The sequence below is a fragment of the Trematomus bernacchii genome, unplaced genomic scaffold (assembly GCF_902827165.1).
Source record: "Trematomus bernacchii unplaced genomic scaffold, fTreBer1.1, whole genome shotgun sequence".
Lineage (NCBI taxonomy): Eukaryota > Metazoa > Chordata > Actinopteri > Perciformes > Nototheniidae > Trematomus > Trematomus bernacchii.
Genome location: NW_022988043.1, coordinates 25,470,637 through 25,496,539, shown reverse-complemented (window position 1 = coordinate 25,496,539; position 25,903 = coordinate 25,470,637). Strand labels below are relative to the sequence as shown.

Below are 25,903 nucleotides of genomic sequence, written 5' to 3'. Positions count from 1 at the left end.
CTACCAATTGTACTCTGAAGCAAACGGAGCAGTGCTGTGTGTGTGCATGTGTTAGTGATAGTGTTAGGGAAGGATATTGTCTTATTGTTTAGTGCCACAGTATTGACTGTATGTAAGTCGCTTTGGATAAAAGCGTCTAACCCCCCATTCTGTCTCTGACCCTTTATACAGAACAGGCTCTGAAAGGGGCCTCAGTCTCAAGGAAGAGGAGCAGGGGATCTACACTCCCTCAGGGTCATTCTTAGTTCAAGTGTTGTTTAAAACTGCAGTCGACCTTTAAGTTAGCCCCCCAAACCATACTGAGTCAGGTTGAGGGTCTACAGAAAGATCTTAAAGCGGCAGCAGATTACTGTATGTTGCAATAAAGAGGTCCATGTTGATATGTCTTGCCAAAGAAAGTCGTAGTTATTCTTGAAGTATCACACACTGCCTCAGTGTGCAGAAGAGTTATTGAAATTCCCTTGCTCTTATTCTGATGGTAACAGATATTCTACCCACTGTGTGATGTAGATATTTTGAAGCTGCTTTGAGTCTAGTTTATTAGTTTATTTTGTTGAACATGCAGATGAGTGATTTTATCCTAAAAGCTGAACAGAAGAATTCCTTGTGTGACATTTTATTCCAGTCAGTTTACCTCAAAGAAACAGAGGACCGAGGTTATGGTTGGGTTCAAATTGTCAGTTTAGCTTAGGAAGTTTATAGGAAATATGAACGTTAGTTTTTTACTCAAATGATCAAATAAAGTCAACATTTCACAGTGTTTACTGAGCTGTCTGGGGGTTTCTCTATTGTCCACTTTCATAAAGCATAGAACGAGGGGTTACGTATGGTAACCCTTGTTATATAAACACAGGCGGAGCCCTCTACTCGACTCTATGGGTACTTCCCCTTGATCCTATCATGCCAGCATTCATCCATTGAGACTTTCTAGATGTAGCCGGCCCCGGGGCGGGCCTACCTGAATGCGCGCGCATCTCACCGCATAAAAGGAGGCCTCGCCTCTTTACTGTCATCCTACACTTCTCTTCAGCAAGCAGCATAGGACAGACAGGGCCCCTGAGTAGAGGGCTCCGCCTGTGTTTATATAACAAGGGTTACCATACGTAACCCCTCGTTATATCTCTCACAGGCTCCGCCCTCTACTGGACTCTATGGGTACAGTGGGCGGAGCCCTGATGTATACACGCGCTGTCGTCCCACAACAACACTGTTCGATCTCACTGTTTCTGACTGGCTTTCTGGTTAGCAGCCGCTGCGCCTCACTCACCTCTCCCTCGGTCGTAACCGTGGAGAAAATTGAGGCTGCGGCTGACAGAGCACACCCTGGCGCGCTTACCCCGCGGAGGTGTGCCCTAAAGCAGGGGGAAAAGAGTCCTCCAGCCCCTATGGGCCCAAGTGCGCGTCACGTAAGCGTATTACGCCCGGGGAGGGGGTCAGATGCCCACTGACCCACAGTCCCCCTCCCTCCTCACCAGTCCTGCGTTGCCCCAGCAAGCACAGATGATGAAAAGGAGCCAGACATGTCCAAGAGATAAAACTTTATGAAGGGGCCTGGCGTTGACCAAGACGCCGCCGTGCATATGTCCTCCACACTCACGCCGTTAAATAAGGCTGTTGACACAGCCATGGCTCGTGTAGAGTGTGCACAGACCCTCGTGGGGAAGGCTCTCCCCGCCTGTCCGTAGGCATGTGCAACGCACTCGCAGAGCCATCCTGCCAGGGGTTTCTTGGACAGGGCTTTCCCGATCACCCCGCCCCCGAAGCACACAAACAGCTGTTCAGTGCGTCTAAGGGCAGCCGTGCGCTCCACATAATATGCCAGTGCACGCAACGGGCAGAGGAGGTGCAATTTAGCCTCCCTCGCCCCACTATGGGGTGGAAGATTAAAGCTCCCCAACTGAATAGCCCTCGACCTGAACGCACTCCTTAGGGTCTTGGGCACAAAGGAGGGGTTCGGTCTGAGTGTCGCCCCGCTCTGGTCACCCCGGATCATTAAAGGGCCCATGTCATGGCCATTTCCACTGATCATAATTCCATTGTTGAGGTCTACTAGAATAGATTTATATTGTGCATTTTTCCAAACTCACATTGGTTTCTCATACAGCATCTCTGTAAACTACTTGTATTCACTGAATCTCACTCTCTGCCTTTAACGGCTCGTTGGAGCTCCAATAGCTCCAGCCCCCACCCTCCCTGTGAGCACAGTGTGCTCTGATTGGTCGGGACGTTGTGAATCGCGCTGAGCTCCGTGGAGGTGTGGTTTCCTTGTTTAGCGATACACAGTGAAACACAGCCAAACTCATCCTGAGCACACACACTCACAGCATAAGTAAAAACAATAAGTGTGGCTTGATATTGAGTAAGAAAAAGGTTGATAAACGCTGTGAGAATGGGTCTGCAGAGAGAATTTCGCCGCGATCCCAACTGTCTGTTATCAGCCTGCAGCCAGGGAGGAGAAATCAGCAGAGCTGCCTGCACTGAGTGTGTGTGTGTGAGGAAGTCCGTGGATTGGTCAATTTGGACCAATCAGCGGGGGCTTAACGTAACGGCTCCGCGGACGTAACGTAACGGCTCCACGGATTGGTCCATTTGGTTCCGGGTACCGCATGACCGTATCGCGTGATTGCTCTGGGCGTGGCTACTGGGTATCCAGACGTCACGATGCCCAGGAAGAACATGAGAAATCTCCAACGAGGCGTTTTGGGGAGGTCTTTTCTGTGTTAGAGTTTTACTCGCTACAGGGTGTACTTTGAGGGGTTTTGACTCTGCAGACCGTTTACATGCATAAAAACCTTCATAACACACAAGGGAACGGGTAATAACCGGAAAAGCATGACATGGGCCCTTTAAACAACCAATAGAGCGGTTAACTCGGACACTCTTTTGGCTGACGTTAAGGCAAGTAGCAATGCTGTCTTCCACGACAGTGCTTTCAGGGAGGAGAGCTCCAGAGGCTCAAAAGGTTCTGTGACCAGAGCCTCGAGCACCAGCGGCACTACTGGGCGCAGCCTCCTGACCCCCCGTAAACTGCAACATTAGTGGCTGAGAAAAGGCTGACCTGCCGCCAAATCCCTCATGGCAGGACGAGATGGCTGCTGCATACACCTTCACTGTGGAATGAGCAAGCCCCCTGTCCACCAATAACTGTAAGTACAACAGAATAGATCCCAATTCACAAGATAGGGGCTCTATTTTCCGCTCCTCACACCATTGCAGGAATCCCAGCCACTTCGGCCTGTAACCGGCTGTGGTGGATCCCGCTCTAGCTGCCTGGATAGACTGAATAACACTATCAGACAATCCACCCTGTCTTAGCCTGTCCCTCTCAGGAGCCAAGCCTGGAGAAGTTGTCCCAGAGTGGGTAACGCCCCGATTGCACCTGCCTCCTGAAACATCGCCCCCCAGAACTACATCTCTGAGTACCACGGCGCCCCGACGCAATCCTGCGCTACTAGGATGTTTGACAGATGTTCTCGTCTCACTCTCCCCAGGAGCGGGAGAATGAGACACAACAGTGGAAAGGCGTAAAGCAGCTTCTTTGGCCATGGCTCGTGTGCAAACGCGTCCATCCCCAAGGGCGGGTCGTCGCTCAGAGCCATGGAGAACCACAGGGCACAGTGGCTGTTGCGCCGGCTGGCGAACAGATCCACCTCTGCTGTCCCGAACCGGGCCCAGATCCGCTTCACCACCTCTGGGTGAAGCGCCCACTCGCCTGGCAGGGGTCCGCCCCTCGACATGAGGTCGGCCCCCCTGTTCTCCAGACCCGGAATGTGGAGAGCTCTCAGAGATAACACCACCTCTGAAGCCCATAACCACAGTTTCTCCGCTGTGGTCAACAAAGCGGCGGAGCGGACTCCGCCCTGCCTGTTGATATATGCCACTGTGGCGCTGTTGTCACTCCTGACCATTACATGTCTCCCCTGAATTAAGGGTTTGAAATGCTCTCCCCAGGCAGGTCCCTCCCCATCCCGTTCCGGACGCATCTGTGAACACTGTGATGTAGGAGGTCACCCGTCCCAGTGGGGACCCCCTCCGGAGGTGATCCGGGGACCCCCAGAACCGGAGGTTGCCCTCCACTGAGGGGGGGGGATGTTCACCAGACGCCGTTTGTGTGTCTTGAGATCTAAACGCAGGCTGGAGAACCACCTCTGCAGGCGGCGCATATGCAGTAACCCGAGTGGGACCACAACGTGAGCCGCCGCCATGAGACCCAGAGTCTGCATGATAGTCAAAGCTGTGATCCCCAGTGATAAAGCTGTGCTACTCTCTGGTGACCCGTCCCGCCGCAAAACTCCCCGCGAAGGGAAGCTCTGCCCATGGGGGGTCGACACAGAAAGGGCCGACTCTCTACTGAGGTCCTTGAACGCGCCACGCTCTCGTGGGAGCCCGCGCTCCGCCATGATGCTCTCACCCAAACAGTGAAATGCATCAAGCGGAGCTTTTACACTCGGCTTTAAATGTTTTCTAACCCTGCTACGCCGGCCATAATGTCCCTGTACCCGCATAGCGCGGTTTATCACTCTCACCCGCGCATGCGCACTAGCTGCCTCCTTTACTGGAGTTACAACCTGGGCAGCGAGTGGGGAATCTGTACGGTCAACATTACGCGGGTGGGTGGAAAGAAAAGACACTCAGACTGGAATACTGGAAGTTATCTTTTTCTATTTTCACTTGAAAAATACGACTTTGTTACCGTTGGGTCAAACAGGGAGGAGGCGGGATTTGCCCTCACGTCCTGGCCGGAGAACTCACCTCTCTCCCCCGGGATGCTTCCTCCCGCCGCCAGTCAACTCCTGGAGGAAGGAGCCCCCCACCCAGTTCCCCTTCGCTGTGGCTGTCCTTGTGAAGGCCGGTACCTCGGGATGGACCGCGGAGGCAGAGGGCACGCCAGGAGTTCTGGGGGCTCTGTACCGGCGCCTCTCTCTCCGCCTTACCACCACCGGGCCATGGCGCCTAGGCTTTCATCCAGTGGGGGCACACCGGGACACTCCGTGTCCGAGTGGTCCTGCAGGATTCCAGCCCATGTCGCCACCGGAGCCTTCGTTCTCAGTGGCTGTGGCCACGTGGCCTCCACACACCACCAGATGTCTGGCAGGGGGGGGTGAAACGAAGGCCGGCTGCGCCGGACCGGCCAGGCCGTAGAAGCCCTGACGTAGGCGGCTCACCGGCCTCTGTGGCAGTGGTGGGGGGAGCGGCAAGCCTGCACGCTCCGCCGCCATAGTCATCACCGCCGGGAAGTCCTGTTGCGCAGACCTATGCTGCTGGCCTTCCTGACGGTCGCCGGAAACATCAGACGACGAGGTGTCGCCATCGTCGTCCCTCTCCCCGACGAGCGGACTCGCCCGGTCCGCTGTAATGGCGAACATGAAGGGCACTCGTTCCTCGAGGTCCTCCATCTCCACCACGTCGAGCTCTGGGTCCTCCACCGGCGAGACGTAGCAATCCTCGAACTGCGCCAGCCGTTGATGGCGACCGGGCCAGGCGCTGCAGACCACAAACGGTCCCATGTTGGCCGCCGCGTGGTCGGACCCCAGGCACTCAATGCACCGACAGTGGGGGTCGGCGCCTTCTATGGCGCCCGGACACGAAGGACAGGGGCGCTCCAATGGTGAGTCCATTTTCTTCGCTTGTTTTATATTTTTATCCGTCTCTCTTCACTCAGTTGGGTCTCACTGCCTTGCTGAAGATAAAGGGATGACAGTAAGGAGGCGAGGCCTCCTTTTATGCGGTGAGATGCGCGCGCATTCAAGTAGGCCCGCCCCGGGGCCGGCTACGTCTAGAAAGTCTCAGTGGATGAATGCTTGCATGATAGGATCAATGGGAAGTACCCATAGAGTCCAGTAGAGGGCGGCGCCTGTGAGAGATATAACAACACCATCAGAGCACGGTGCAAAGTATCTAGATGTCGTACAGTAGTCCGCTGTATAAAAAACTGTAGTTTCCCCACAGCAGACGCACATTTAGGACTGCAGGCCTCTCCACTCCCACTCTAACGGTGCAGCAATCAGCAAAGCGTTCTCCACGTCTTCTCCACACTGTGACCCTACGATCCAAGTGCCGTAGGCAGAATCTGGACTCATCGCTGAACATAATGTTCCTCCACATGTTGAGGTTCCAGTGCTCTGAACATAATGTTACTCCACATGTTGAGGTTCCAGTGCAAGTGGGCTTGACGGTGAAGGGCAGTCATGGCAGGCTCCTGGCAGCTGCTGTTTGGCATTGGCAGAGGAGATTTGTCACATTTTTCATGGGCGCACCCCACATACTCAGCTCTGCTGCTCATCCCACAAATACTTGTTCCTCACAAATGTGGTACCATTGGAAAGGTAAAAAAAAACAGGCTTTCCAACGGTATAAGATTTATTGCATTGTTAAAACATAGAAATCAGGGCCGGTTCTAGCCAATTTGATGCCCTAGGCGAGATTTTAGCTGGATCTTTTTGAACATTTTAAAGTAAAATGCTTCAATCTGGTGCATTTTGAGCACACAATTACTAGAGACCTGATCTAGGGGGTACAACTCTAAAACACCCATATGAAAAAGATCGGTTTACATTTTAATAATCAAATAAGTATGTGAACATAACCAATAACCTACCATAGCCAATAACAAATAAATGTAGGCCTAACTTAGGCCTATTTTATTTTTGTTCATTCATATCTTATTTTACCTAGGCTAGTTAACATTTATTTATTCATGCATATTTTTTTATCTCTCCAGTTTTAAACGATATTTTTGGTTTACTGTCCTATAGTATGTTGAAATGATTTCAAACCTGTTTATCCCAATAATTATAAAGGAGTGCCTTGGAAATATTTGTTTACATAAATTGTGATCAAAACGTTTGAGACCCACTGAGATAACATAGACTAAAGTGAACTATCTAAACACTCGGAGTCATTTACCTCCTTAGCCTCTCAGCCTCCACCCTTGTTGTAGAAACATCTTCTTATATCCGTTAGAGCAGCTAGCACCAGATGCTAATAGCAACAACGCCGGTACCGGTTCACCCTCTCTTGCTTGCTCGCTCCCACGCTCACTCGCACTTTGGCTGTGAGCTGCGGGCACCTGATAAGCCAACATCCCCCACTTTCATCACTCACAGCGCCCATCGTACAGGGCAAATGAAACATGTAACCGGGGTGAAAAGGGTGTTACATTTACTTAATTTAGTGGGAATGCTGATACGGCATTCCAACTATATGTTATGCTACGGACAAAATTCTTATTATTATTCCGCCGACTTATTTTGGCCCTCTTCTCCTCCCACATTCAACATCGCAGAAACTCCGTTCAAACATCAAAACGTTCAGCTCGGTCGGGAATCGCAGGCTATTACTTTTATCATTCATAACTTTCATAATTCCAGAGATACATCCCATAATTCATCACATTTTTAACCATTGAAGTCAATGGAGAAAATCTTCAGACTTGAACAATCTTCATGCGACTTCAACTGCTAACTGTTCATTCATACTTTCACTCAGAAACCTCATTCCAACTTTAAAATGTTACACATCTTTCTGACATTATTCGTGTAACACAACTTTTAAATCTGATTCTTACTTTTAGAGATATTAAACATTGTTCAGACCTTGTTAAAGAGGTTTTCTTCAGATTTTAACATTAACTAGAGTGTGTGATGTCACAGCTAGAGTGGAGCAAATCTTGAAATTTGCCTTCATATATTTTTTTTAAACTGCCATAATTCCCAAACCCTACATTCCTGAGACATAGTTTTTCATGACAAACGTAGGAAAACATCTCGTAGCTTGAAAAATGACAAATAATTAAGCAAAAAATAATTAAACAAAATGCCTCTTGAGGGCATGAAGTGACAAAAACGTTCAACATGTCTCCATTAAAACCCATTGTAATTTCAGGCTGATATTTCCTCACAGCAGCAGCCGCACATCTTTAGTTAAACTGCCAAAAAGGCCACATTATTAACCCGAAAGTACACAAAAATTACACTTCAGATACTCAACTTCCTTGACATGCTTCACGTTTTGAAATTTCACAGATATCCGTTATCGTTCTTCCACAAAACGTTCACATGTAAGAGGTTTATCTCTCATTCAGTACAATGCAAACCTGATCTCTACAGAGCTCGTTAGCTCAACTATAAACACCTGTGTAATGGAACACGATGTCATCACTCCAACTGACATGCTCAGAGCAGCAGACTTCAGATAATGGTTAATGGTCGTGCCCTCAACAGCTCTACGTCAATTATGGGGTGTCATCATATGCCGTTCAAGAGAAGAGAGAGAGGGCGATCAAGAGTCAGTTCTAACTGTTCATTTCATTCTCTCTCTCTCTCTATCTTCCTCTTCCTCAATATCTTCCTCTCTCTATCTTCCTCTTCCTCAATATCTTCCTCTCTCCATCTTCCTCTTCCTCAATATCTTCCTCTCTCCATCTTCCTCTTCCTCAATATCTTCCTCTCTCCATCTTCCTTTTCCTCAATATCTTCCTCTCTCCATCTTCCTCAATATCTTCCTCTCTCCATCTTCCTCTTCCTCAATATCTTCCTCTTCCTCAATATCTTCCTCTTCCTCTTCCTCAATCTCTCTCTCTCGACAGACCACTCGCCGTGAAGCACGATGTCGCTGTAAGTCCAATGGACACGGTCCGATCGTCCTCCAAACTTCGCTTGTATATCACCGGTACAGCCCTCAACAGCTCTACGTCAATTATGGGGTTTCTTTAAATGCCGTTGCCATGGTAACACAAGGCTCGCCATGAAACACGGTTTTCTCATAACTTCAGTGAAAATGCTCCAAACAGCCCAAAACTTCACAGGTTTGGTAACGACGTTGAAGTCCTTTTTAATGATCGAAAAAGCCCTCTATAATCCAGCATCTCCATGACCCAACACAAACGCTCAGACCTTCACTCACTCATTCTTCAGAAGAAATCTAGTTTCCCCAAACTGTCATCTTAGAGCAGCACATTTATTCAAATTTCGCAAATGTACTGATTTATTTTTCACACAAGTTCTTTAATGTAATGTATTGGTCTGTTTCTCTCTCTGTGTGTGTGTCCCCAGCAAATGGACCATGCAGTATATACATTTGAGCAGATTCTCCACCAGAGTCTGGAGTCTCAGGGTACAGAGGAGCTCTGTAAGGCCATCCAGCGCTGCCAGGACAGAGTCATTAAGGTACACACACACTCACAGTTTACTAATAACCTAAATGAGGTATGAGGTATTTATCCAGAGTCGGTGTGTAACCCAGGCCATGGTCCATTTGTCAGAATTTGATCGTCTGCAGCCTCTTTTCCTGATCACATTTAGTTTGGGAACAAAGCAGTTGACTCATGAAATATTTCTTCTTAAAAAACTCCTTTGGCGTTAGTAATGCCAAAGTGTTTTGTTCAATTATTTTGGGTTCAGAAATTTGACTATGACAGCAGCACAGTGAGGAAGCGTTTCTTCCGCGAGGCTCTGCTGCAGATCTTCATCCCCTACATGCTGAAGCAGCTCAGCCCGGCCTGCGGCTCGGTGAGTCCCAACCTGCAGGATTAATGAGACATGAATGCCATCATTTGGTGTGTGTGTATATACAATCCTGAATAACATTTTAAGACTGGGGGGAGAAAAAAAAAAAAACATTAAAAAAAATAGGGTAAGAGTGTAAATATAAAACATTAATATACGCTTTCCATAGTTGTAGTAGTTTGGTATAATGAAGTCTAGTTTATTTCTTTAAATTGGGTATCATACAGATACTCTATGCTTGATAACCTGCTGCTGCTCTTACACAATCAATTCCCAATTTGGGATAATTTAAAGTTTATCTATCCTTCTATACATCTTTAAAAGTCATGGGGTAAAGGAGGATGTTCATATATGTAGAGTAAGATGTTGAAAGGTTTTGATTCTTGTTGTGAACAACAGGAGCTGCCGCGTTTCCGAGAGCTGATCTTCGAGGACTTCTCTCGTTTCATTCTGGTGGAGAACATCTTTGAAGAGGTGGTGCTGCATTCGGTCATGAAGAACATCATGATGGGTCAGTGTTCTCGTCTTCCTTCCTGTCTGATGAGTCCTCTCGAAGGGTTGACCAGACCTACAATCTTTGGGCAGACTTTCAGTTGGTCCAGCAGTTTTGACTAACTGGTGGTGGACAAACACTGTATTACACATGTACTATTGCAATACTGTCGAACACTCAAAAAATATAAGAGGAATTGTCTCCTCGCCCCAAAAGACCTGAGGCGGGGGATTGCAGAATTATTCAATGTTGTGTTTTCAGGAAAGAAGTATTTGTATATATGTTTTTGAGACCACCAATGATCACAATGACACACATTTTGACCTCTTGTGTCTGCAGCTGTGAAGGAGGTGGCGGTCCAGAGGAGACACAATCTCTACAGGGACAGCATCGTCCTCGGCAACAGCGACCCCAGCCTGCACCTGCTCGGAGAAAACCCCTCCATCGACTGGACCGAGGAGTACGGAGGAGCCCAGGAAGAGGCGGAGCCAGCAGGCCAGGCCATTGAGGAGGAGGAGGGGGGGGAGTCTCAGAGGAGGAGGAGGAGGATGAAGCAGGTGGTCTCCATGATCCAGGTGGAGGGCTCCCCAGTGCTGCCCAACGAGTCCTGCATGGAGGTGCCCAGTGTCGACGACATCCTGGAGGAGAAGGATAGAGTTTTTGAGGAGAACTCCGATGAGCACGACCAGGATAGATCTGCAAGTCCCAGCGCTTCAGAGAATGTGACATCTGTGGATGAAGAGAAAGCTAAACCAGAGGAGCAGGGCAGAGAAGAAGTCCCACTGAAGCTCCAATCAGCTGGAGAGGAGAACAGCCGACCCATGGGGGAGCCACAACTGCCATGCAACCAGGAGGAGGCGCCAGAGGAGGCGCCAAAGGAGGCATCAGAGGAGGCGTCAGGGGAGGTGCCAGAGGAGGCATCAAAGGATGCGTCAAAGGATGCGTCAGAGGAGGCGTCAGAGGAGGCGTCAGAGGAGGCGTTACCCCCGCCCCCACCGCCTGAGGAAAGCCTACCTGGAGCCATGGACACAGACCCAGAGGGCCCCCCGGAGCCAGCAGACCTCCCCCTGCCTCCACACGACAACAGTGAGGAGGCAGAGGGACAGGAGGAGGAGCACCCTGAGGGGAGGGCGATGAGTGTTGCCGCAGAAACAGAGACCAGTGATGAATGAGCTCCATTTGAACTGGATACTGCTATGTTCGGTTTTTAGTTTTTATTTGACAAATATTAAATGATACTTCTTTTGGTTTTAACTCCAGGCACAGTAATCACAGATCAGCACATCCTTTTCACCAAGCAGGGCTCAGTTTTTATCGTCATATTATTAAACACGCTTTTTCAGAATAATTTTCACAACTATCCAGCTGACAGAAAATCCTCAGCAGATTCTGAGCTTTCGGTCAACATAAATTCCTCACTTGACTTTCTCTTTACCTGGTATGAATGAGCACAGTGGACGACCGGGGGTCCGTTATGGTGGGTTATGGTATGTTGTGTTGTGTTGAGTGACAGGCTGCAGGGACACCCCAGTTTAGGTGCCTTCGGTGAAATATGTTAATTGGTATAGTTCTTGAGTTCATAAAAAAAAAAAATCATTTTCTCGAATGTGGAACATTAATTCCTTAATTGTGTCAAAGTACTTGCTGGCATCTAAAGACAGGACCACTTGTGTTGGTGGCAAAAACACAAAAGACAAATCTAGCTTTTGTATATTATGTATAAATATTATGGACCCGGGACCTACCAAGTTTTCCTTTTACATTTGATATAGTTTTGTAAGTGCCTTATCAGATCGATCTTTATTTATTGTTATGTATCCCTTTTTTTCACCAATGATTTTTTTACTCTTGTGTGATTCAAATTACTTTCAATGATGATAATAATAAATCATTATCAATTTATTATAATCAGTAGTCATTGTCTTGTTTTTTTTTTATATATATATTTTTTTTTTTTTCAAAAATTGCATTATAATCGGTGACATACAAAAAAAGTAATCTCATTAGGCAGGAAAGTACATGAATATAAGTTTTCACTCAGACGAACATTATACTATATATACTTTATGCTTGTATACTCAAGGCCTTCATTGCCCCACCAGTCGAGTCCTGGGGCCTCATTTATAAACGTGGCGTACGCTCAAAAGATGGCGTAAGAAAATTTCTAAGCAATCTTTGCGATTTATAAAAAACAAACTTGTGTATATTTTGGTCCGTCCTCCACGGACACTCTGGGTGTTTCTCAGTACGCTTGCTTGGTAGCACATGTCTGCCGAGCATCTTGCTTCAGAAGCGAGTCAAGAATACTTCCTGGCATTCGGAAAACGAAGAGTGGAACACGCTAGCAAGTGTGCAGGTGTGCGTCATATGAGAGGCCCCGCCTTACATCTTCCGCCACAGATTTGGGGAAATTGGTCTGTGCACAAAGCATTGTGGGGATTTTAAGACCGCGGCGTCTACACATGTGCAGCCTCGAAATGTCTCGCTACAAAGTACGCCGGGCTCGGTAGATTTCCAAGTATGCTGGAGATTGGAACAGTACTTCGGCGGCACTCGATGACGTAGTATGCTTGAAATAGTGGCTCTGGAGCAGCTTTACTCGCGATTGAGAAACACCCTCTGACCCATGCGTACGCACGAAAACAGGAGAGATGAGAAACTGCGACACCGTTAGCAGAAAGAAGAATGGAGAGAAATAAGTGAACATCATACCATAAATCAAAATATTACCTCATGTATCATATATGAAGAGTTCATTTGCAAAAATGGATAAAAGCCGATCTTAAAATGATTAAACAAACGCCCGTTTGATACTCCTGAGTGCACACAAAAAACATAACTTGGAAAAATAATTAACTACGGATATGTTATTGATCACCCCTCGAATATGTTCTCTTACATGTTATGAAATGTATTCTCTTAAAGGTAGGGTAGGTAAGAATGGAGAAACCAGCTCGAGTGCGCTAGAATTTGAAACTACGCAGCCGAAAAGAATCTGCCCCTTCCTTCAGTCTTCCTTACAGAGCCCCTCCTCCAACACACACGAACGCGCACATGACCAATGAGGGCACGAGATAAATGTGTGCACGAGATGGAAGGCTGGCAGGCAGGTAGGCCAGACCCGGCGCCAGAACAAATCCACAGAGAGGGCATATGATTTTCATGGGAGGGCACACAAAACCGTCATGTGCCGCGGCCAGTGTCGACGCCAGAGATTTTTCTTTTGGGGGTGTGTAGATATTTGTTGATTCTCTCGCGTCCAGGTGAGGAGCTTAAAATAAAGAGACTATTGGAGTCTCTGAAAAGGTTCAAATGGGTACTTTAATTAAATAGCGTGGTAATGAAACAAGCAAAAGGTAAGAGGAGACAAAAGCTGACGTCTCGATGTTGCAGCGTTGAAAAGAGACCGAGCAACCGTCCTCAGTTAGCTTTATCTCCTCCGTGTCTCCTCCTCCGGCTGTGATGAAGGGGGGCCGCCCACCTTACGGCCCCTACACACGGCGGCGTGCGTTGACGCTTCAACGCTTCTGCCCATTCACTTTGAATGGGGTGACGTCACGATTCGCCGAACTGCATTGTGGGAGCAAAGCGTAGCTTTTCTCGCGGTGCTCGCTGCAAAAGTAGAGCAATGTTCTACTTTTGAAGCTGAGGCGGAGGCGTCAGCCAATCAAATCCCGCGTATGCAAATCTGCCAGTACAAGCGCTAGCCAATCAAACCGCGTGTATGCTGGGAGAGCCAGGCTGCGTTTCACTTCTCTTATTTTTCATTTCCTCGCTCCTCGGTCTCGGTCTCACCGGAAGTTGATTTGTCTGCGCCATCTTGAGTAGCGTCCCAATGGCCTTATTTTTGCCGGAGGACCGAGGAGCGAGGAGCGATAATGGAGGAGCTATAACCGAGGAACCACCAGACCATCCTCAGACACTCGCCCCGCCCCCTTACTGTGTATCGCTCACTGATTGGACGATGCAGCGCATGCACTGATCTGATGCTTCTTGACATGAGAGCAGTTTCCCAGCGGAGTGAAAAAAACACATGAAACTCACGGGACTCACTCCTCAGTTTATACTGTTTTGTTTCAATGAATGTATCATTCAGTTACAAATATGTGATATATCTGAACAACAAAGTGGTCAAAAATCATTTTATTCATTTATTGGAAACATTTTCATGATCGCTTTTTTCGTTGTACATTTTCAGTCATAACACACAAGGGGACGGGTAATAACCGGAAAAGCATGACATGGGACCTTTAAGAGGATATGACATGATATCAGCAATACTTCCAGTCAGTACTCCAGCAGCAGCATTTTACACCTTGGAAAGTCTTTAGAGACTGGCCTTCAGCAAAGTGACAAACCCTTGTGACTCTTGTTGGCCTCTTATGACAATGCTGTCTTTTAAATAGGACTATTTCTCTACTCCTAGTTCAGTCCTCTCAGATTATTCCATCAGTCCCAGTCATTGCATGTCAGTCAATAGAGATTCAAAAAATGTGTCCAATTAAACTAAATGTTTTTTTGTGAGTGAAGGCCAGAGCTAAATTATAGAGTGTTTGATTGTGTAATTACAAGGTGAGAGAAAACAATTCCACATCCTCCTATGAAACGTATTTTATTTCCTTCTCCATGTTATAGTTATACTTACTTGTAATAGAACATTTGCATGTTGAACTGCTGGATATCTTCCCCAGCCTCAAGGAAACACAATAAAATGATAAAAATGTATAAATTAATAATGTTGTGTGCCAACATTTCAAATTTAAATATAAAATGATAAAGTTTACTTTTAAATGATTTCTCACAAAAACCTTTCTAAATTATAGTAAATTGTAAATAAAGTTTTAGTCAATATATACGTTTTTTTGCCTAAAATAGTTGAAATTCAACGTAAACTATATCAAACACCACCACCGCAATACATATTGCAAAAAAGGGCTCCAAAAAAGGCATATAACCTGGCCGGCTTAACCAGTCTGTATTTCTTCAAGCACCAAGATTCATAGTTTATAAAGTACAATTCTGGGCCATTTATTGTGTTATTTCTCCAAACACATACAGTAAAAATGCCTGTTATGAAGCCTTAAAATGGTGCAGGAAAAGGACTTTACATTGTATTATACTTAAAGACAGGACTATTCAGTTAAGAGAAGAGAAAAAAGGAAAGCAAATTGTTATAATGGTGATGTAACATTAATGACAGACATAATATGAGGTCCTTGGCACTCAGACTCTAGAGGGGTCATTTTGTGATCATGGGGCATCACCCTTACAGCATCAGGACAATATCATATGGATTCAGACACTGGAAGTGTGCTGGAGGCTGATGCGTTGACTGGGACTGATGGAAGGATGAGGCTGATGAGAATGAAGAGTAAAAAGCAAAAAGCAAAAACGCCTCTCAGACGCTCTTCTGTTTACTTGTTTAATAAAGGAAAACAGTTGGACGGTAGATACACGGATTGTAAATAAATAAAAATGGTCTTCAATTTAAAATAAATATGTTATTTAAACACCAATAGCCTATAGCCTACAGACAAACGTAACTATGAAAATAATAAAAAATTGTAGGATTATTTTATGGGAATATAGCCATTATAGCAATCGCTTAATAATTAGTTTTACTGTTTTGCCTGGTTGGCTGAAGATGATCTTTTAACGTATTGGATCCTACACTTTATATACACTGACCAGGGGCGTCGCCTGGACCTGAAAACATTCGGGGCTTAGCCCACAGTGGCGGCGGCACTACAGTGGCATTTTTCACTGCAACACTCCCCACACACACACACACACAGTACACCCGCGACTGTTACAATGAAGGCTCGATAATCAGCTCACGGCATATAGGCAGGGGTAAAGTGGTATTTTTTATGAGTGGGGGGCTCACCTCCTCTAGGGGGGTCCGGGGGGATACTCCCCCGGGAAGATTTTTTTTTAAATATTGAAGTTAAATGCATCAATCATTTTTGAGAGCAAAATGAAGAGATCTTTGGATACCTCTCTCAACACCCATATGAAGCAGAACTGTAAACAGATGTACTTTTTCTTTATGGATATTTTACTAATCACTCCCCTTTTAAACTCTATTCTTGTTTTACTGCCATATAGTATTTCATAACTGTTTTTCCTTTATTCTCTTATTTTTTTATAACTATAATGATCATATGAAGGTGTGCCGCGGAAATAATCTTTTGAATAATTTGTGACCAAACCGTTTGAGACCCACTGAGATAACGTAGACTAAAGTTATGTATCTAAACACTCAGAGAGTCCTTTAGCTCACCTGAGTCTCTCAGTCTGAGAGGAGAGGACTATCCTCCAGCTTCTTGTGGAACAAACAGCTCCTTATGTCTGTTAGTGCAGCTAGCTAACCAGATGCTAACAACATGGTCCATGCTGGCACCGGTCCCTCCCTCCCCCTCTCTCCCCCTCTCTCTCTCTCTCCCTATCACACTAAACGCTAGTGATGTGTCGGTCGCGAACGAGCCGGCTCTTTTAAGTGAACGACGGGAGCCGGCTCGCGCCCGCGAACGAGCCGTTTTTTTTTGTTATTTTGTTAAGTAATACAAGACAGAAAGATATGATGATCTCCGCGCTACAGCTGCTCCGTGCATGCATGCAGTGACATGTAATATCCAAGGATTAGAGACTGTTGGATGCTGCTGTTTTGAGCATTGCAATACATTTATTTGTATTATGTTTTTTTATGATTAGAGACGGTTGGATGCTGCTATACTGAGCATTGCAATATATTTATTTTCACTATGTTATTTATTTATAATTATCCTTGGGCTCAGCAAAGATTTGATGTCAGCTGTTGCTGTCTTTTTTTCTATAGTTAATACTGAAATAGAGCCCTGCTGTTTTGTCAGGGCCTTTTCTTTAAATATAATTTTAAAATGTCGATACAGTAGCCCCTTTTTTAAAATGTCTATGCTTAAGTTTTTATCTCAATCTCAATCTTTATTTATTTATATAGCCCATTTAAAACAACCTTCAGTTGACCAAAGTGCTGTACAGGCAATACATATTAAATAACACAATGGGAGTACAATAATAAAACAATAATTAAAAACATGATAAAAAGCACAATAACTAGAAAAATATTAAAAAAAAACACATACTAATGTAAAAATGTAATGTTCAACTAGTATTAAAAGCCAGTGCAAAGAGGTGAGTTTTTAGCTGAGATTTAAAAAGTTCAATAGACTCAGCAGTCCGGATATGTACTGGGAGGCTGTTCCACAGTCTGGGAGCTGCAACACTTAAAGCCCTGTCACCTCTGGTTTTTTATAGGTGTTGCTATTTGCTTTGTGTAGCGTGGTTCTACAAGCAAGTCTGTGCATTCATTGGGTGGTATCAGAGAGATACAAGGGTCTGTAAATGCAATGAAAACAATTGGCCACAGCAAATAATTGATATTAAACATGTAATTTTTACTTTTGAATACTTCAGTACAAAGGATGTATTGAATAATTTAAGTGATATGTGTCCACATATAAATCATTAGTCAAAACAGGGCTACATTTGATTGAATTATAAAAGGTATAATATGTGGTAAACTGAAGAGCCGTTTGGGAGCCGAAAGAGCCGGCTCTTCTTGGTGAGCCGAGCCAAATGATCCGGCTCACCAAGAAGAGCCGGAATTCCCATCACTACTAAATGCGCTATTGCCACACACACACACACAGAGCCGAGCTTGAATGACACAAGCACACGTTTATTTCCATGCAACTCTCTGATTGGTCTGGTGTCATGCCTCTGTTGCATTCACCGAACACGGGAAATTACAGTGCTGCCGTCCTCTCTTGTGTCATGATGAGGTTCACGTAAAGCACGGTTAATGTATTATATTATTGAGGGAGAATTGTCCGGGGCTACAGAAAAAACATTCGGGGCTAAAGCCCCGGATGCCCAGGCCAGGCGACGCCACTGACACTGACTATACAGTCTATGATCATAAACAGCACCTGAAGGCAGCTCGAGGGAGCGCAGCGTGCTGACGTCATACCTACAGTACGTGTCCCTGCTACAGCTCAGCAGAAGACACCAGCCTCCATCAGTACTCCAGTCATCGGTGCATCTATGTCGGCAGTCCACGGCGGGGAGCACAGACCCCGCGGTGAACACTCTCGAGGCCCCGGAGGACCCGTGCTGCTGGCCCTGGCTCCTGAATAGTTTTGCTTTAACAGTTGTTGGTATTTTTTCGAGTCTTCTCCTGCCTCGCTAGGGGATGGATGGGGAATGATCCACGCAGACCGTCCTCCTCCGCCTCCTCCTCCGCCTCCTCCGCCTCCTCGGTAGCTCCGTGTCCCGACTCAGGCCCCGGAGCTCTGCCCGGGATGAGGACCCTGCTCCCCCGGGCTGCGGTGCTCGCAGCCCTGCTGGCGCTCAGTTCCTGCCTGACAGGTAAGAGCTGCAGTGGGCCTCAGCACTGCCGAACCGCCCTCTCTGTGCTCGGAGACCCTTGCTCACATGACATCTGATATTGTTGCTGTGGACACCTTCAGCAGTTCATGATGACCCTCTGTACTCACTCACACTCTAGGGTCTCTAGCCTGTTGTCTATATGTTCTCAGGGGGTCTGCAGTGTATCTGCACAAACATCTGTTTAACTCTTTTGGTATGAATATTATAATTGTTGAACATTTTGGTAAAAAGTACCCTTTTTTGCCATATTTATATTTGATGATGAAAATGATGTGTGATTGATATAAATAAGGCTTGTTTCTTGATAAATTCAGAAAATGTCAGAATATAGTAAGAGATGTCAAATGGAACTTCAAAAAGCCAAAAGTGATATATTCAAGCGGCTTGTGTGGTTTGACACTGTTTGCTGAAGGACCATGGCTAATATGAAAGAGAGTACGTCATAAGACAGTTGAAATGATTTGGGGGATGAAAGCAGAAGTCTTAGGGTGTGACGGTGGGCATGCTGAGGTGTCAGAGCCTCAGTAACCATAGAGACGTGGGTGCTGTGCTCTGGTTGTCCTCAGAAACACATTCCTGCTGCCAGAGCTGAAGAGCTCTTACTGACCGGGTGATCATGTGATGTCACACAGTTTATTCTGAGGCTCACATTCCCATCGTGATAGTGCTTGACATCAGGACACTGTGATGCAAACTGTTTTACAACACATGACAGTGATCAGAACAGAATCCAGACCATCATGTCACACTTCTGTACTTTTCTCACTGAAACAGGGATGACATTATTTAATGCAGATCCTCATCATTAAGGCCAGTTCCTGAAATGTAATGTCCCGTTCCACTTCAAATCAATGGATGAAAAGTCCATTAAATTAACAACCATGACTGGATGTCATTCCAAAACAATAAGTGCAATAGATAATCATACAATTATTCTCAGTGAAATATTGAAGGTGTGTAATAGAGGATAAACCCAACTGATCTAATTTCACTCACCTTTTGAAACTGAGATGAACACTATAGTATTAAATAATTGTATACATCCAAATATTGTAGTGATATGCGTTAAAGAGGTGAAATAATTATTATATTTCGGGTTATTCTCACTCTGAAGATTGCTGATTGAAGGTAATGTTAAAATTAAAAAAGATTTTCATCATTAAAAAAAGTATCAAGTTTGGACGAAGGTACGTTTTAACCGTTTGTTTTTTAGTTCAAATTGAAACTAAAAAAAGAGCAGAAACGGGTCGTTTTTTTGTTTTTCAATTTTGCCCCAAAACGAAAAAACGGAAATTCAGCTCGTTTTTTCGTTTTTCTGTTCTTACTGTTAAAACAAGTATACCACTCAATGTTTCGTTTCCATAAGTTGGTGCGTGTCCAGCGCCTCCTTGCTTCTGATTGGCTAGTGTGCCCTATGCTTGCGCTGTACCCTTCAAAATAAAGGTTCTACGTCTTTGCCTTTAGACTGCGTTACAAATATACGTATGTATGTTCATACATGCAGAAAGTACAGAAGACAGTCTGTCCGTATGTCTGTCTTATGTCTGTCTGTCTGTCTCTATGGCTTTCTATCTCTCTGTCTGTCTGTCTGTCTGTCTGTCTGTCTTTCTGTAACTATATTTTAGAGTTTAAAGCGTAGCCACTTTTACTCCACTACATGTATTTAAAACCTTTAGTTACTTTACAGATCTGGATGAATGATGTGAAATATAATCAAGTGTTAAATCAGACTTTAGTTCCACCTGGAGTAAATTCACAAGCTACCCTGCAGTATACAAAGTCATTCAAACTAGCTGCACCTTTACCAGCTTTGAGAACACTTTCATGATCAATCATTATAAAACATATCATATATATTATTCTGAAATGGAACAATCTGCACAATGACTACTTTTACTGTCGCTACTTTCACTAGATTTTGATGATAATACTTTTCTACTTTCACTTGAGTAACATTTTGATTGCAGGACTTTCACTGTAACAGAGTATTCCTACACTCTGGTACTTCTACTTTTACTCAAGTACAAGACCTGAGTACTTCTACTTTTACTCAAGTACAAGATCTGAGTACTTCGACAATGGTTGATTTCCAAATGTTCTGTTGGTGCGTGGATGATAAAATAATAGCGTTTGATTGTATTGCCTTACGTATGCAGCTATTTGCCTGTGTTTAGAAACATAATTAAACATACCATGGACACACATTCAAACAATTATCCATTTATTAAACATTGCAGATGAACAATTAACAAGTCATACAGCTAAAGAAAACTACAACAATTATTTTCTGTATGATGATATCATGGAACCTGGAATTTGAACACACACCACTTAACAATAAACAATAAACTTAACAATAAACGACTGAACTGCTGTCCACTTTAGGGTAGGGCCCTTAAAGCATCCAGTGCTGCAGACAGTCCAGCAACCTGGGTATACACTGGCTCCTGATCCCTGCACTTAAGGCATTGGGGAGATGTTATCCTCCACTCCTCCACACAGAGCCTGCATCCCACGATGCTTCGGCAGCAGGAGGAAAACATGGGTCCAGTCATTGTTTCTTTAAAAAGAAAAAAGACAGGTTTTTAAAGATATGCTGTTAGTTACTGATTGATGTCATGGACTGTATTTCTGAAGCATGCACTCAAACTGAGAAAGATACTGTTCAGAAATAGATTTGAAAAGATGAACTTAGAATAATATGAAAATCCGGCACCTATACGTTTTATTTTTTAAATACTGTTTGTTACGGTACGTCTACACAGCAGCGTTAAAAAAATCTTGGAGGTGGGCGTATCTGAAGCTTGAGGATTTTTTGCGAGCAACCAATCACATGAATCTCCCGCCCGCGACATACGAAGCAAAAAAGCCAGAAGTTTTTTTAACGCTGCTGTGTAGACGTTCCGTTACACTGAGCATTATTCAAAGAGAGGATGAAAACGATACCTCTGCAGATCAAACAGCTAAATGCCTGTTTGACTTCTGGCCTTGGTACTACCAAGTCATGGCTGGCTGCCACTATGTCAGAAATCTTCCTGGTGACTTCTTCCAGGCCTTGGGATGCATCCAGCAGTTCCCCCACCTTGTTGCTCAGTGTGTGGACTTCAGATACCTCATTTCTGTTTTTGTCACAGTTTGAAAATAGTTTAAGTATTAGCAGTCATTTAAGATTTTTTCTTCATTTTATTAGAGATAAAAGAAAGTATTCCGTGGCAAATTAGATGATGCTAAATAAACAAGAGCATGTGGAAACATTTCATTTCTTGAAATTACATTTAAAGGTGGGGTAGGTAAGTTTGAGAAACCGGCTCGAGATACACTTTTTGTTATATTCCATGGAATGCTCTTAACATCCTGATAGCAATGAATATCTTAAGTGCTTTGACAAAAAATCCATAAAAAAATATCATCTGTGGAAGCCGTAATACTGTAAAAAGTACGACCAATTATTTTAGCCGGCCCGGCTAAAATAACTGGATGGCCTACCTGCCTGTCAGCCTTCCATCTGTGCACAAACTTATCTCGTGCCCTCATTGGTCATGTGCGCGTTCGTGTGTGTTGGAGGAGGGGCTCTATAAGGAAGTGGCAGATTTTCTCCGGTTGTGTATTTTCAAATTCTAGCGATCTCGAGCCGGTTTCTCAAACTTACCTACCCCACCTTTAAAGGATATTGTTTATAAATGCTGATTGTAGAACTGATGTTGACTGTGACTCTTCATACCATGTGCTGACCCACAGAGTACTGAGGTGTGCTACAGTGAAGCCCATGCTTATGCATGCCTGCCCCAGATGGCAATCTTATATAGCCCTTGAGCTGCAAAAATGCTAAATGGCCAGAAAGCAGCCTTTTTCAAATAATGAGAGGGTTTTGCCAGTCTGTTGTTAGCGAGTAAAATAAAGTGAAATGCTGCACATCGTGACCCTTCAGTTTGAGTGCTAGCCCTTCTTTACACATTACATTATTTCCCCTATTGATAGACCAGTTCAAACCTTCTCCAGACAAAATCAGTTTTGTTATCCAACCACACCTGCTTCTTGAGCTTCTTCGACGCCATTGCCTGAAAGCAGAACTCTCAACAGCATGGATCTTTCTTGCATTCGGCTTCCAGTACAAAGACCCTTTATGAGAGAAATAAAGAGTAAAGACACGTGAAAATAAAATGTTAAAAGGGGCACATTGTTGTACTGATAGCACTTTCAGACCCTTATCTTTTGCACAAATCAAAATGAAATATAGAATAATTATATTTACCAGTTGTCCCTTCAGACTCAACGATTTCATTCCCAACGGTGTCTGTAAGGATGTACTCCTCACTGTCTCCCATGGCCACATTCACTTTTCCTGTGATCAGTGGAACGCTTGCCTCTGATTCAACAAATCTGATCATGACCACCCTTGTGGAAACAATCTTTCCATCCATTATGTCTGACACATGTATTGACCTGTAATGCAAAAAGAACAGTGACACGCATTTAGTTAGCAACATGGACTAAAACGTAACATTCTAAAGCATGCCAACGTATGAAATGGGCATCTCATTACCTTTGAAATGACCGAGGGGTGCTACTTGATCTAGTCAACTGACTCATGTTTGCAGTAGACATTGGCTGACTATGACGGAACTAAACCTTGAAGACAACATCACACGATATTGTGTGTCCACTCTTACCTGTCGGGTAGCCAAAATTGGACTTGACCGGATGGTGCAGTCCTGGAATGCACACAGAATCCAAGGTTTGTATAGCAGTTTTCAGAATGTTACTTAAGCCCCATAACAAATGACCTTCTTTATGCATTTTTATAAGTTGTACTTATATCCTACATTTGTTTCTCTCTGTATCCCCTTTTTTACACTAGGTTGATGGAAATGTTTAAATGTGGCATATATATATTCCAATATTTCAATAATTGTCTGAGTAAAGACATATCTAATCTAGTTTATAGATTGCTCTTATTGCATGAAACATATATATCTGGTAAGTAAACAGTACAATTAAAAACATACTTTTTAAAGTTTGTAAGAAGTGTACTAATAGCACAAGTAACATTTGTTGTACTGCACTATTCCACATCATAACTTTATTTCATTTTTATAACTATTATTATTTTTGTATTGCTCATGCTCTTATTGTTATTATGTTATGTTATTATGTTGCATTGTTGGAGAAGCCTGTGACATAAGATTTTCAACTGCATAATTACTCTGTAGCTATGTCAGATTGACAATAAAGAACCTTGAACCTTGAACCTTGAAAGGGCAGGCCATGATTACACGCTGTGTGAGGTTCATTGATATGCATGATATGTAACATTACACTAACAATGGCCACTTATTTGTGCTTTTTTTTTAAGGTAAGGGTATCCCAGATCAACTTGCTCATGGTGGATGCCCAAAGAGACTGCCTGCAGATTTTTTGCCTGAAGCTACAGATGCTGCAGACTGCTATCATCAGGAAGTGGGGTCCTCTCTGACACGAGTGTCGCTGTTTGGGAGAAACCCATTTGCCACTGTGGAGCACCAGACAGCAGCTGAACAAGAATTTGCAACGAACTATGCGGACATTGCTGAACTCTTTGAGCGTGCCATTCATAACGAGCCAGCACCATTCCAAAACGGGATAAAGGATCTCATAGACATTGTAAGAAGATATGTGGAAAGGCAAGTGCAGGGATCAGGAGCCAGTGTATACCCAGGTTGCTGGACTGTCTGCAGCACTGGATGCTTTAAGGGCCCTACCCTAAAGTGGACAGCAGTTCAGTCGTTTATTGTTAAGTTTATTGTTAAGTTTATTGTTAAGTTTATTGTTAAGTTTATTGTTTATTGTTAAGTGGTGTGTGTTCAAATTCCAGGTTCCATGATATCATCATACAGAAAATAATTGTTGTAGTTTTCTTTAGCTGTATGACTTGTTAATTGTTCATCTGCAATGTTTAATAAATGGAGAATTGTTTGAATGTGTGTCCATGGTATGTTTAATTATGTTTCTAAACACAGGCAAATAGCTGCATACGTAAGGCAATACAATCAAACGCTATTATTTTATCATCCACGCACCAACAGAACATTTGGAAATCAACCATTGTCGAAGTACTCAGATCTTGTACTTGAGTAAAAGTAGAAGTACTCAGGTCTTGTACTTGAGTAAAAGTAGAAGTACCAGAGTGTAGGAATACTCTGTTTCAGTAAAAGTCCTGCATTAAAAATGTTACTCAAGTAAAAGTAGAAAAGTATTATCATCAAAATCTAGTGAAAGTAGCGACAGTAAAAGTAGTCATTGTGCAGATTGGTCCATTTCAGAATAATATATGTGATATGTTTTATAATGATTGATCATGAAAGTGTTCTCAAAGCTGGTAAAGGTGCAGCTAGTTTGAATGACTTTGTATACTGCAGGGTAGCTTGTGAATTTACTCCAGGTGGAACTAAAGTCTGATTTAACACTTGATTATATTTCACATAATTAATCCAAATCTGTAAAGTAACTAAAGGTTTTAAATACATGTAGTGGAGTAAAAGTGGCTACGCTTTAAACTCTAAAATATAGTTACAGAAAGACAGACAGACAGACAGACAGACAGACAGAGAGATAGAAAGACATCGAGACAGACAGACAGACATATACATAGAAAGACAGACATACGGACAGACTGTCTTCTGTACTTTCTGCATGTATGAACATGTATATACATACGTATATTTGTAACGCAGTCTAAAGGCAAAGACGTAGAACCTTTATTTTGAAGAGTACAGCGCAAGCATAGGGCACACTAGCCAATCAGAAGCAAGGAGGCGCTGGAGACGCACCCACTTATGGAAACGAAACATTGAGTGGTATACTTGTTTTAACAGTAAGAACAGAAAAACGAAAAAACGAGCTGAATTTCCGTTTTTTCGTTTTGGGGCAAAATTGAAAAACAAAAAAAAAGACCCGTTTCTGCTCTTTTTTTAGTTTCAATTTGAACTAAAAAACAAACGGTTAAAACGTACCTTCATCAAGTTTGTGTAGAAATATATATATTTAGTAATATTTGTATATAATGCAAGTTCATACTATAGTGATCATTTAAAAACTTGAACACTAAAACAAATACATAAGATAAGAGAAACCTTCCTGTCGGGAAGTTCATGTGTTTAAGCAGAGACAGGCAGCAGGTAAGAGTTCTCTCAATACATCAGTAGTCATTTGGTGCTAAGTATCTTAGCCAAGGACAATTTGACATGTTGGCTGCAGCCCAGCTGCTAAGCCATGTGTAGCTCACTGCTGTCTGAAGTACAGTGTGAAGGGGGGCAGGGCCGGCCCTAGACTTTTGGGGGCCCTAAGCGAGCTTTGGCTTGGAGGCCCCCCTCACTCTAGCGCGTTCTCACTTCACACAACACGGAACCAACTTTTGTCTTATGATGTTAGCATAAGCACACATGTTGTATAATAATCATGTAAACACCGTGGACCTAACCTCCTCTAGGGGGGTCCT

At 44.1% G+C, this 25,903-nt stretch overlaps 3 protein-coding genes across 3 annotated transcripts in view; 2 read left to right on the top strand and 1 right to left on the bottom strand.

The window, feature by feature from the left end:
* niban2b (niban apoptosis regulator 2b) overlaps window positions 1-11,901 on the top strand; it is a 43,133-nt gene extending 31,232 nt beyond the window's left edge. Inside the window, exons 11-14 of the mRNA XM_034118107.1 lie at window positions 9,054-9,167; window positions 9,402-9,509; window positions 9,906-10,017; window positions 10,339-11,901. Of these exons, the coding sequence (XP_033973998.1) occupies window positions 9,054-9,167; window positions 9,402-9,509; window positions 9,906-10,017; window positions 10,339-11,171 (1,167 nt within the window). The 3' untranslated portion in view covers window positions 11,172-11,901. The remainder of the gene's footprint in view (window positions 1-9,053; window positions 9,168-9,401; window positions 9,510-9,905; window positions 10,018-10,338) is intronic.
* Window positions 11,902-18,024: 6,123 nt separating this feature from the next.
* Window positions 18,025-25,903, top strand: part of npdc1b (neural proliferation, differentiation and control, 1b) — a 57,257-nt gene continuing 49,378 nt past the window's right edge. Inside the window, 1 exon segment of the mRNA XM_034118452.1 lies at window positions 18,025-18,408. Coding sequence (XP_033974343.1) covers window positions 18,237-18,408 — 172 coding nt within the window. The 5' untranslated portion in view covers window positions 18,025-18,236.
* Window positions 20,640-23,046, bottom strand: LOC117472986. The gene is made up of 5 exons (XM_034118453.1): window positions 22,973-23,046; window positions 22,682-22,872; window positions 22,458-22,548; window positions 21,376-21,548; window positions 20,640-20,989 (listed from the first exon to the last, which is right to left on the bottom strand). Exons 1-5 carry the CDS (start codon window positions 23,032-23,034, stop codon window positions 20,811-20,813), a joined length of 696 nt encoding a protein of 231 aa, XP_033974344.1. The 5' UTR covers window positions 23,035-23,046; the 3' UTR covers window positions 20,640-20,810.